This window comes from Rana temporaria, chromosome 11 (assembly GCF_905171775.1).
Source record: "Rana temporaria chromosome 11, aRanTem1.1, whole genome shotgun sequence".
NCBI classification, from domain to species: domain Eukaryota; kingdom Metazoa; phylum Chordata; class Amphibia; order Anura; family Ranidae; genus Rana; species Rana temporaria.
In genome coordinates, this window is record NC_053499.1 from 161,063,480 (window position 1) to 161,076,676 (window position 13,197).

Consider the following 13,197-nt stretch of genomic DNA (forward strand, 5'->3'; position numbering starts at 1 on the left):
CAGCTTTGTTCCTTGGCGTATTGATTGATTAAATCCATGGTTTAATGATCGCCGGCATTGGGAGACGTTTCCCTTTCATGGCCAGCCAGAGCTTAGAGCCTCATTGCTCTTGAGAGATGAATACTACCTTTTAAGCTTGAAATATTTATGAAGCGAACAGATAAAAGCGGCAGGGAAGAAAATATAACTCGGTGTTTAAAAGTAATGACAATTTTCTAGCCATTAAACACGAGATAAATAGCGGGCTGGAAATTTGAAGGCGCACCTTAAGTAGGGTTGAATGAAAGATGGCAGTTTTTCATTACAATGTGCAGATCCTTCACCGACTGGCAAAGCGAGCTTCTTCCTTCATGAGAGTTCCGCTGGGGATTTTTTAAGACTAAGAAAACATCTGGGTTTTTATTCGAGAAAGGCTAAAGCCAGACTCTGGGCAAACGGCTGAAGACACACACTATGTTGTCAAAAGTATTGGGACGCCCGCCGTTACACGCACACGGGCCCAGATTCTTGTAGATCGGCGTATCTTTGTGCGGGCGTAACGTATCCTATTTACGTTACGCCTCCGCAACTTAGACGGGCAAGTGCAGTATTCTCAAAGCACTTGCTCCGTAAGTTGCGGCGGCGTAGCGTAAATAGGCTGGCTTAAGCCCGCCTAATTCAAACTTGGAAGATGTGGGCGTGTGTTATGTAAATGTTTTGTGACCCCACGTAAATTACGCTTTTCACGAATGGCGAATGCGCCGTCCGTGGACATATCCCAGTGTGCATTGCTCCAAAGTACGCTGCAAGGACGTATTGGTTTCGACGTGAACGTAAATGACGTCCAGCCCCATTCGCGAACGACTTACGCAAACTACGTAAAATTTTCAAAATTCGACGCTGGAACGACGTCCATACTTAACATTGTTACGCCGCATGTACGCCTCATATAGCAGGGGTAACTTTACGCCGGGAAAAGCCTAACGTAAACGGCGTATCTGTACTGCGTCGGCCGGGCGTACGTTCGTGAATTCGCGCATCTAGCTGATTTACATATTTCTAGGCGTAAATCAGCGTACACGCCCCCTAGCGGCCAGCGTAAATATGCAGTTAAGATCCGACGGCGTAAGAGACTTACGCTGGTCCGATCTAATAGAAATCTATGCATAACTGATTCTAAGAATCAGGCGCATAGATACAACGGCTCAGACTCAGAGATACGACGGCGTATCTGGAGATACGCCGTCGTATCTCCTTTGAGAATCTGGGCCATGAACTTTAATGGCATCCCAGTCTTAGTCCGTAGGGTTCAATATTGAGTTGGCCCCGCCCTTTGCAGCTATAACAGCTTCAACTCTTCTGGGAAGGCCGTCCACAAGGTTTAGGGGTGTGTCTAAGGGAATGTTTGACCATTCTTCCAGAAGTGGGTGCAGGCCAGTCAAGTTCCTCCACCCCAAACTCGCTCATCCATGTCTCTATGGACAGAAAGGGGCCGTCCCCAAACTGGATTTGGCTGGAAAGCGGAGGAGACTATTAACACATATTCACTGGTCATAAAAGTTGAACGTTATTTAATCGGATCAGGAACTGTGACCCGACAGGGGGAAAATCAGTTATCACTGTTGATTTTTTCGGGCTGGTGGTGTTAGTTCCCCAAGAGAAGGTGGTGCCATGGTGCCTTCTTCCTCCTGCTGGTGATCCCTCTAGTGATATAAAGATCTATCTAGGGGAATCGGGACCTCCTTCCTCCTGCTGCTGACCCCTCTAGTGATATAAAAATCTATAAAGAGGAATCAGGACCTCCTTCCTCCTGCTGGTGATCCCTCTAGTGATATAAAGATCTATCTAGGGGAATCGGGACCTCCTTCCTCCTGCTGCTGACCCCTCTAGTGATATAAAGATCTATATAGAGGAATCAGGACCTCCTTCCTCCTGCTGGTGATCCCTCTAGTGATATAAAGATCTATAAAGAGGAATCAGGACCTCCTTCCTCCTGCTGGTGACCCCTCTAGTGATAGAAAGATCTATAAAGAGGAATCAGGACCTCCTTCCTCCTGCTGGTGACCCCTCTAGTGATATAAAGATCTATATAGAGGAATCAGGACCCCCTTCCTCCTGCTGGTGATCCCTCTAGTGATATGAAGATCTATAAAGAGGAATCGGGACCTCCTTCCTCCTGCTAGTGATCCCCTTAGTGATAAAAAGATCAATATTATATTATATTACATATCCAAGTCACGGCACCAACATGTTGTAAATATTTACAACATAGTGGAACCAGGACCTCCTTCCCTCCTGCTAGTAACCCCTCTAGTGATATAAAGATCTATATAGAGGAATCAGGACCTTCTTCCTCCTGCTGGTGATCCCTCTAGTGATATAAAGATCTATCTAGGAGAATTGGGACCTCCTTCCTCCTGCTGGTGACCCCTCTAGTGATATAAAGATCTATATAGAGGAATCAAGATCTTCTTCCTCCTGCTGGTGACCCCTCTAGTGATATAAAGATCTATAAAGAGGAATCAGAACCTCCTTCCTCCTGCTAGTGATCCCTTTAGTGATAAAAAGATCAATATTATATTATATTACATATCCAGGTCACGGCACCAACATGTTGTAAATATTTACAACATAGTGGAATCAGGACCTCCTTCCTCCTGCTGGTGATCCCTCTAGTGATATAAAGACCTATATAGAGGAATCAGGACCCCCTTCCTCCTGCTGGTGATCCCTCTAGTGATATAAAGATCTACTGTATATGGTGTATTCTATTTTTGTTACTTTATATTTGTGGAATGTTATGGTGCACTTTATACTTGACAGTTTATTTTTCGCATTTTATAATTGTTGTTTTATTTTTTTGCACATGAACTGTTGCAATTTTATGATACTTTATTTATTGGTGATGTAATCTTCTTTACGTAACAAAAATAAATAAATACAAAAACAGTGCATTTTTTTTACTTGAAAGTGGAGCAATAGGTCTCATTCACACGGGGAGTAAGCTTCTGTGCCCCATGGTAGGGTTGTGTGTACCAGCACAGGGACACACAGGTGCTCCATGTATACAGGCAGCCCCATAGATGTCAATTGGGATGCAGCAGCTGTACAGACACAGATGTGATATCCATGGAGGTGCGGGTGCACGACCCCCGAAAGCACCCTGGTGCATCCCTGTGCGGGTGAACACGGCCCTGGCACGGGCATTCGCTGTAGTAAGCCCACGTGTAAACGAGACCTTAATTGGTTGTGGACAGCTCGCCAGCAATTTACAAAGATGCCCCCAAGTCTCTTCCTTGTAAATATTTGGCTTAGCTACACGCGGGAACGACTTCCACATTTGTCTGCTATAAACGCAGAGAACATATGTACGAGCCACGGGAACGAAGAAATTGGCAGCCATCGCTGTCCTTCTCTGGGGTGATCGGAATGTATAATTCCGCCCGGTGCCTCTAAATACAAACAGCTGGGGAGGCAAAGCCATGAATCCTGGAGGAAAGTATGGGACGGCATGGCACACGCGGGTCGTGTTTTTATACACATTCCATAAAAAGAAGAGACAGGCCAGTGGGCGATGGAGTAAATAGCAATGCTGGAGCCAAATCTTCTTCTATAAATAGACGTTTGTTGTTTCCAAGATCCCGCTATAGTTATGTTATTCCTACCAGACAAAGGCTAATGCTTTATCTGTTACTGTCTGGTTGTAGGCACCAGATGGGGGACGTACCACAATTACATTTTCACCGTTTCATGGCCAGAGGCCAATAAAGCGTATCTCAACCCAAGAACAAACATTTTTTATATATTGCAGCTTACTAGTGCTTAGATGTGGTGGCTGCATTTGTTTTCTTTTATCATTTATCCTGAGGCTTCTTCCATTGGTGCATGTTGTCTTTTTTTATTACCTACTGAGTACCCACAGGAAAGTAGCCTCTCCTCTCCTCTCCTATATCTTCCACCCCTCCTTTCCTCTTCTCTCCTCCCCTCTCCTCTCCCCTCTCCTCTCCTCTCCCCTCTCCTCTCCCCTCTCCTCTCCTCTCCCCACTCCTCTCCCCTCTCCTCTCCTATATCTTCCACCCCTCCTTTCCTCTTCTCTCCTCCCCTCTCCTCTCCTCTCCCTTCTTTTCTTCCCTCCCCTTCCCCCTGACCTCCCCTCTCTTCTCACTTCTCCTCTTCTCTCCCCTTCCCTCTCTCCTCCCCTCTCCTCTACTCCATCCTTTCCTCCCCTCCTCTTCTCTCCCCTCCCCTCCACTATACTCTCACCTTTTCTTTCCTCTCCTCATCCCCTAGGCTCCCACACTCTCCCCTTCGCTAACCCTCGCCTCCTCTCCTCTCTCCTCCCCATCTCCTCTCCCCTCCCCTTTACTCTTCCCTCTCCTCTCCCCATCTTCTCCGCTCTACTCTTTCCTCTCCTCTCCCCATCTTCTCCCCTCCCTTCCTTTTTTCTCCCCTCCCCTCTACTCTACTCTCTCCTTTTCTTTCCTCTCCTCATCCCCTCCCCTCCCCTCCCACACTCTCCCCTTCACTACCCCTCACCCTCTCTCCTCTCTCCTCCCCATCTCCTCTCCCCTCCCCTTTACTCTTTCCTCTCCTCTCCCCATCTCCTCCCCTCTACTCTTTCTTCCCCTCCCTTTCCTTTTTTTCTCCCCTCCCCTCTTCTCTATTTTACTCTCTCCTCTCCTATCTTCTACCCTCTGCCCATCTCCTCCCCACCCTCTTCTCGTCCCTCCCCTCTCCTCTACTCTACTCTCTCTCCTTTTCTCTCCTCTCCTCTCCTCTCCTCCCCTCTCACTCTTTCCCCTTCACTACCCCTCACCTTCTCTCCCCTTTCCTCCCCAACTCCCCATCTCTTTTCCCTCCTCTCTCCTCTCCCCTACTTCTTCCTCTCCTCATCCCCTCCCCTCTCACCCTTTCCCCTTCACTACCCCTCACCTTTTCTCCCCTTTCCTCCCCATCTCCCCATCTCTTTTCCCTCCTCTCTCCTCTACCCTCTTCTCTACTCTTTCCTCTCCTCTCCCTATGTCCTCCCCTCCCCTCTACTCTACTCTCTCCCCTCCTCCTTCCTCTCCTCATCCCCTCCCCTCTCACCCTTTCCCCTTCACTACCTCTCACCTTCTCTCCCCTTTCCTACTCATCTCTTTTCCCTCCTCTCTCCTCTACCCTCTCCTCTACTCTTTCCTCTCCTCTCCCCATCTCCTCCCCTTCCCTCCCCTCTCCTCTACTCTACTCTCTCCTCTACTCCTTCCTCTCCTCATCCCCTCCGTTCCCCTCTCCTATCTTCTACCCTCTGCCCATCTCCTCCCCACCCTCTTCTCTCCCCTCTACTCTACTCTCTCTCCTTTTCTCTCCTCTCCTCTCCTCTCCTCCCCTCTCACTCTTTCCCCTTCACTACCCCTCACCTTCTCTCCCCTTTCCTCCCCATCTCCCCATCTCTTTTCCCTCCTCTCTCCTCTACCCTCTCCTCTACTCTTTCCTCTCCTCTCCTCTCCCCATCTCCTCCCCTCCCCTCTCCTCTACTCTACTCTCTCCTCTTCTCGTCCCCTCCCCTCCATTCCCCTCCCCTCCTTTCCCCTCCCCTCCTTTCCCCTCAATGCACCAAAGTCCCAGCGCCTCTTGGATGCTTTTTTGCTGGTATCCATGGAGTACCAGTGTTGTCACCCTAGGACAGTGATGGCGAACCTCGGCACCCCAGATGTTTTGGAACTACATTTCCCATAATGCTCAGGCACTCTGCAATATAGTGGAGCATCATGGGAAATGTTTCAAAACATCTAGGGTGCCAAGGTTCTCCATCACTACCCTAGAACAATTCATCAAATTTCACCTTCTCTTCCCTTCCCAACGCTTCCTTACAGAGAAGGTCCTTCTCTGCAGCTGCTGGCAAGGGACAGGCTTTTCTACTCAGGTTGCTAAAAATGGAACTGCAAGACAATATATACTTTATGATTTCATGGTCCTGGAATTTTTTAAACTGAAGTTTAATTTTGTGCCTAATTTGGTTTGGGAAGTCGCTGTATCCTAATGCTTCACCATGATGACAACTCTGTCAGCGATCGCAATTCCTACACGGTTTTTTTTTCAGCGTGTTCTTTCTCAGTGTCAGGCTTACATACGATAACAGCACTGCTTTATTTTATGTTGCCGAGCGTACTATATATGCATGGGTTTTTTTTAAATGAGAAGGGCAGCAAAAGGCCAAGGACATTTACTATTGCTGCTCATCACTCTTTGTTGTATTTGTTGATGTACACTCCATTCATGATGAATCAAATACACATGTATTATCCCGAGTTCACTGTTCTTCATATAGCTCAAAGCTGAAGAAAATTCTACTACCTATTTATATTGTATGGCTCCGGGTCAGGCTCTAATAACCCAATTCAATGTAAAAGTGTTTATGTACATTTACTACGCTGTAGATGGCCAAAGGTTTAAGACCTGACCTAGATGAGATTTTGGAGGATGTGGGGGGATTTGGGCTCAGTAAGGGAAGAGAACATTTCTGAGGTCCAGAGAAGTTAGATGAGAAGACCTAAAACCTGACCACGAGACCTAGTCACCTAGATGAGATTGTGGAGGGTGTGGGGGGGATTTGGGCTCAGTAAGGGAAGAGAACATTTCTGGTCCAGCGAAGTTAGATGAGAAGACCTAAAACCTGACCACGAGACCTAGTCACCTAGATGAGATTTTGGAGGGTGTGGGGGGATTTGGGCTCAGTAAGGGAAGAGAACATTTCTGAGGTCCAGAGAAGTTAGATGAGAAGACCTAAAACCTGACCACGAGACCTAGTCACCTAGATGAGATTTTGGAGGGTGTGGGGGGATTTGGGCTCAGTAAGGGAAGAGAACATTTCTGAGGTCCAGCAAAGTTAGACGAGAAGACCTAAAACCTGACCACGAGACCTAGTCACCTAGATGAGATTTTGGAGGGTGTGGGGGGGATTTGGGCTCAGTAAGGGAAGAGAAAATTTCTGAGGTCCAGCGAAGTTAGATGAGAAGACCTAAAACCTGACCACGAGACCTAGTCACCTAGATGAGATTTTGGAGGGTGTGGGGGGATTTGGGCTCAGTAAGGGAAGAGAACATTTCTGGTCCAGCGAAGTTAGATGAGAAGACCTAAAACCTGACCACGAGACCTAGTCACCTAGATGAGATTTTGGTGGGTGTGGGGGGATTTGGGCTCAGTAAGGGAAGAGAACATTTCTGAGGTCCAGCAAAGTTAGATGAGAAGACCTAAAACCTGACCACGAGACCTAGTCACCTAGATGAGATTTTGGAGGGTGTGGGGGGATTTGGGCTCAGTAAGGGAAGAGAACATTTCTGAGGTCCAGCGAAGTTAGATGAGAAGACCTAAAACCTGACCACGAGACCTAGTCACCTAGATGAGATTTTGGAGGGTGTGGGGGGGTTTGGGCTCAGTAAGGGAAGAGAACATTTCTGAGGTCCAGCGAAGTTAGAAGAGAAGACCTAAAACCTGACCACGAGACCTAGACACCTAGATGAGATTTTTGGACATCCCATTCCAAAACCATGACCATTGATCTTGAGTTGCCCTCTCATCTGCCCTCCTCGTCTCCCTTTTAGGCTAGAAGAGCCTCCACTAATCTGGAATGCCAATATTTTGGAGGGTGTCTGTAGGAATGTGTGCTCAGTAAGGGAAGAGAACATTTGTGAGGTCCAGCAAAGTTGGAGAAGACCTAACACCTGACCATCAGACCTAGATGAGATTTTTGGACATCCCATTCCAAAACCATGGCCATTGATATTGAGTTGCCCTCTCATCTGCCCTCCTCGTCTCCCTTTCAGGCTAGAAGAGCCTCCACTCTTGTGGAAAGTCAAGAGTTTGGAGTGTATCTTTAGGAATGTGTGCTCAGTAAGCAAAAAGAACATTTGTATGGTCCAGTGTGGCAGCTGCTTTGAGCCCCACAACAATGACAGGGCCCAGGGCAGCTTCCCCTTTTGCCCTGCCTTAAAGAGGGCCCTGGGGACACTAGTTCTGTTGATAACCAGGGATTCTCTCTTTTTGGAGGAATGTCCTCTTACTTCCTGTTTTGGCTCTGGGACAGGAAGTGAAGGGAAATCTCCCCAACCTCTCTGGCCGGTAAAATATGACCAGACACAGATGGCAAAAAAAAAACCTCATGGGGATTGTAGCCCCCCCCCCCCCCCCTCTCTTACTCTTCCCAAAATGAAAAAAACAAAAACATGTTGCCTTTAGTTCTACGTAACTGAAAAGCCAGAACTCAATCATTTGGAGGGGTGACGGCGCATGTTCAGCCATATAGAATATAAAAAGTTCCCTCATAGAAATGGATAATAACCGACACGCAGCTATTTACACTTTTGGAATAAACTGCATATAAAGCACAGATGTTGTCTGGGGACAGGCGAAATGTAGCGTCATGTTCACAAACCGCTCATCCGGCTAATTCGGTAGTTAGTGAAGATTAGCTTCTGAAAATCGATGTTTTCCCGAAAGTTCTACTCCAATCTAATCTAAAAAGTCCTCCGTGTATATCGCCTATTCGCCGAAATACCGAGCGCCTCTAATTCTCACAGGAGCCTTGACTTTGTGCAGCGGGCTATCATAACCACTTAAGACCCGGACCATTATGCAGGTTAAGGACCGGGCCCCTTTTTGAGATTCGGCACTGCGTCGCTTTAACTGACAATTGCGCGGTCGTGCGACGTGGCTCCCAAACAAAATTGGCGTCCTTTTTTTCCCTAGATCGGTGTTGCGGGGTGTCAGACAGACACCCCGCAACAACGATCGCCACGATGCGGGCCCCCCGGGGGAGTGCAGCGGCTCAATTTCCCGAAGACGTCATATGACATCGGGTCAGGATATTGAAACCACTTTGCCGCCGTCGTTTTGTAATAGGGCGGGCGGCAAGTAGTTAAAATCAACCAACAATAGCAGAAGTTGACCAAAGGGTGGCAGTAAAGAGCTGAAAAGAGCCGAAAAACCATGTGATTTGGGAAAAGTTTGCTGAAAAAGTCCTGCCGTGTGTATGCGTACCAAGTTCACGGCCAACGCCCTTCAAACAAAAATCCACGGAAAAGTTTGTCGGAAGTCTGATTGTGTGTATGAGGCTTTATACACACACACACCACATGCCCGGCCCCTCAACATGGGTAGGGGGTGTGTTTTGGGGTGAGGCACTCCAAAGCACCTTGTCCTCATGTTGATGAGGACAAGGGCCTCTTCCCGACAACTCTGGCCGGTGGTTGTGGGGGTTTGCGGGCAGGGGGGGGGGGGCTTATCGGAATCTGGAAAAAAAAACCATTGCTATTGTTTGTCTACATTGTGTGACCTTTTGAATGGCATATCGTGAATTGTGAATGCATACTTGTCTTAGTACTTGTTTCATCTCAAATAAATATTTATAGATATTATAAAAATAAGAAATCTAGACACAACTTGGTACTTTCCTCCGAGCACCTTCAGCTTTTCCAAATGTTCAATGCCTTAACCCCTTCTACTTGTCTCTGTGCTTAGTTGGTACGATCCAAGAAGCTAAGAATGTTCCTTCTCTTTCAGGTTGTGGTGAGTGACAAGTTACAGGGATCCAAGTTCCGCCTCTATGGAAAGGGCGTGGACGAAGAACCAAAGGGAATATTCAAGATAAATGAAAATACCGGAGAGGTCTCAGTGTCCAGATCCCTCGATCGGGAGTTGATTCCATCTTACCAGGTATGTGGGGACAAGGAGGTATCTGGGCTTCTCTTTGAGGTTTCTTTTATTGTAGACTTTTACGATTCTTCCAAGGATGTGAATGAAATGGAACTCCACTCGACACACTGTACAGCTTTATAAAAAACATTTTGGCCCCGCCCTTTGCAGCTATAACAGCTTCAACTCTTCTGGGAAGGCCGTCCACAAGGTTTAGGCGGGTGTCTATGGGAAGGCCGTCCACAAGGTTTAGGAGGGTGTCTATGGGGGATGTTTGACCGTTCTTCCAGAAGAGCATTTGTGAGGTCAGGCACTGATGTTGCATAAGAAGGCCTGGCTCGCAGTCTCCGCTCTAATTCATCCCAAGAGTGTTCTATCAGGTTTAGATCAGGACTCTGTTCAGGCCGGTCAAGTTCCTCCACCCCAAACTCGCTCATCCATGTCTTTATGGACCTTGCTTTGTACATTGGTGGGCAGTCATGTTGGAACAGGAAGGAGCCGTCCTCAAACTGTTCCCACACAGTTGGAATCATAAAATTATCCAAAATGTCTTGGTATGCTGATGCCTTAAGAGTTCCTTTCACTGGAACTAGAGGGCCAAGCCCAACCCCTAAAAAACAACCCCCCACCATAATCCCCCCTCCAACCCCCACACCATACTTCCCCCTCCACCAAATGATTTGGACCAGAGCACAAAGCAGGGTTCATAAAGACATGGATGAGCGAGTCCTGACCTCAACCCAACAGAACTCCTCTGGGATGAATTAGAGCGGAGACTGCGAGCCAGGCCTTCTCCAACATCAGAGCATGATGTCACAAAGGTGCTTCTGAAAGAATGGTCAAACATTCCCATAGACACCCTCCTAAACCTTGTGGACAGCCTTCCCATAGACACCCTCCTAAACCTTGTGCACAGCCTTCCCATAGACACACTCCTAAACCTTGTGGACGGCCTTCCCATAGACACCCTCCTAAACCTTGTGGACAGCCTTCCCATAGACACTCTCCTAAACCTTGTGGACAGCCTTCCCATAGACACTCTCCTAAACCTTGTGGACAGCCTTCCCATAGACACTCTCCAAAACCTTGTGGACAGCCTTCCCATAGACACACTCCTAAACCTTGTGGACAGCCTTCCCATAGACACCCTCCTAAACCTTGTGGACAGCCTTCCGATAGACACACTCCTAAACCTTGTGGATGGCCTTCCCATAGACACACTATTAAAACCTTGTGGACAGCCTTCCCATAGACACCCTCCTAAACCTTGTGGACAGCCTTCCAATAGACACCCACCTAAACCTTGTGGACAGCCTTCCCATAGACACACTCCTAAACCTTGTGGACAGCCTTCCCATAGACACCCTCCTAAACCTTGTGGACAGCCTTCCCATAGACACCCTCCTAAACCTTGTGGACGGCCTTCCCAGAAGAGTTGAAGCTGTTATGGCAACAAAGGGGGGGCCAACTCAATATTGAACCCTACAGACTTATGCTTCGTACACACAATCAGATTTTCCGTTGGAAAAACCTTGGATGTTTTTTCCAACGGAATCCCGCTTAAGCTTGGCTTGCATACACACGGTCACACAAAAGTTCTCTGAACTTTCGACCGCCAAGAACGCCGGTGACTTACAACACTACGACGAGCTGAGAAAATAAAGTTCAATGCTTCTGAGCACGCGTCAAATTGTTTCCAAGCATGCGTAGGAATTTTGCGTGTTGGAATTGCTACAGACGATCGGAATTTCCAATAGTTTTTTTTTTTTTTCGTCTGAAAATTTGAGCACCAGCTCTCAGATTCTTCTTGTCGGACATTCCGACAGGAAAACTCCAATGGAGCCTACACACGGTCGGAATTTCCGACGAAAAGCTCACATCGGACTTTTCTTGTTGGAAATTCTGACCGCGTGTACGCGGCATAAAGACCCGTACACACGGTTGGACTTTTTGCCAACAAAATTTGTCCGATCGTGTGTACGCTCCATCGGACCAACTTTTTCGGGTTTCATCGGACAAAAAGTTCGGTCTGCAAACGGACAAACTTTTCGGCAACAAAAGTCCGATGGTGCCTAGTCCGACCGTGTGTACAGCAAGCCATAAAACTTTTGTTCAAAGTGCAAATACGCATGCTCAGAACCAATTTTAAAATCAACCAACAATAGCAGAAGTTAACCAAAGGGTGGCGGTAAAGAGAAGAAAAACCATGTGATGTTGGGAAAGTTTTAGAAAAGTTTGCAGAAAAGTCCGAGCTTGTGTATGCTATGGGTGTGACCGGACAACTCCCTTCGGACAAAAATCCAAGGGAAAGTTTGTTTGATGTCCGACCGTGTGTACGAGGCTTTAGACTGTAATTCCATTAAAGTTCATGTTGCGTGTAAAGGCAGGTGTCCCAATACTTTTGACAATATAGTGTAGATGTATTGAGGGACTGAAGGGAGCCGGATCGATAGCAGCTACAAACCACACGTGGCTTTACGAGTCCCTGGTTGGAGTTGCTTTGTGTTTACCGCTCCGTTTCATTGACAGTCCTCCCTCACTTCCACCGGTTCCCGCTCTATTGTGTTTACCGCTCCGTTTTTTATTGACAGTCCTCCCTCACTTCCACCGGTTCCCGCTCTATTGTGTTTACCGCTCCGTTTCATTGACAGTCCTCCCTCACTTCCACCGGTTCCCGCTCTATCGCCAACCAGCCACAAACTCCCAGGTGAACCTTCCCAGCAGCGAAGGCTTCCAGAAAATGCTTTTCAAGCCCCTCTTCCCTTGATTCTGGAGCGGAAAGCCGGATAAAACGTCTTTGGCGTTGGATGTGACAGAGTTCTCCTCTGCGGTCCCCTTGGCGGGATGGGTTTAAGGTTAATGCCCCACGCTGTCTGTTAAGTGCGTTGTCTGTCTTCGCAGCAGGAATAATTCCTGAACACCAGAGACAGATTTGTGATGTTTAATTGTATCCGCAACTGCGATATCCAGTCTGGTGCCGGGACGTGATGAGCTGCTCAACTATAAATATATACGGGGAACGGGATCCATTTAGTCATTAGATCACCAGAAATGGGTCATTTCAGAGAAGACAGCGGGGCGACGCGCGTTACAAAACGACAGCGTAATGACACCGGCGCATGCAAAAATCTCTGCTGTGTGTAGACGGCTCCCAGAGCGAGGACGTCTCCGTTCTCAGAGACAATGGCCTTCTGTATTTATACAATGCCGCCAAAGATTACCGGCATGGCACAGAAGGATCCTAAAGGAAGGGGGAAAAAACACACGAATGAGAGCAGGTAATACGTCATTAAATGCCTTTGTTTTTATTCAAGCAATGGAAGTACCTAAATCTGACTACCGTAGGTACAGGGGGGGGGGGGAATGACGATCGTCTCCCCTACAGATTGTTACATAGAAATGAAGGGTCTATCATTTCTATCATAGGTGAATTTTATATGATAGAGACCAGTGGCGGCTGGTGGTCAAAATTTTTGGAGGGGCGCAAACAAATTGAAAAAATAAAAATAAAATATCAAATGCTGCCACTGTGCCATCAAATTCTTC

General features: G+C 47.5%; 1 protein-coding gene across 1 annotated transcript in view; it reads left to right on the forward strand.

Annotated features, from left to right (window-relative positions):
* CDH13 (cadherin 13) overlaps positions 1 to 13,197 on the forward strand; it is a 561,676-nt gene that overhangs the window by 315,854 nt on the left and 232,625 nt on the right. The window contains exon 5 of the mRNA XM_040329592.1: positions 9,520 to 9,672. Within this exon, the coding sequence (XP_040185526.1) occupies positions 9,520 to 9,672 (153 nt within the window). The remainder of the gene's footprint in view (positions 1 to 9,519; positions 9,673 to 13,197) is intronic.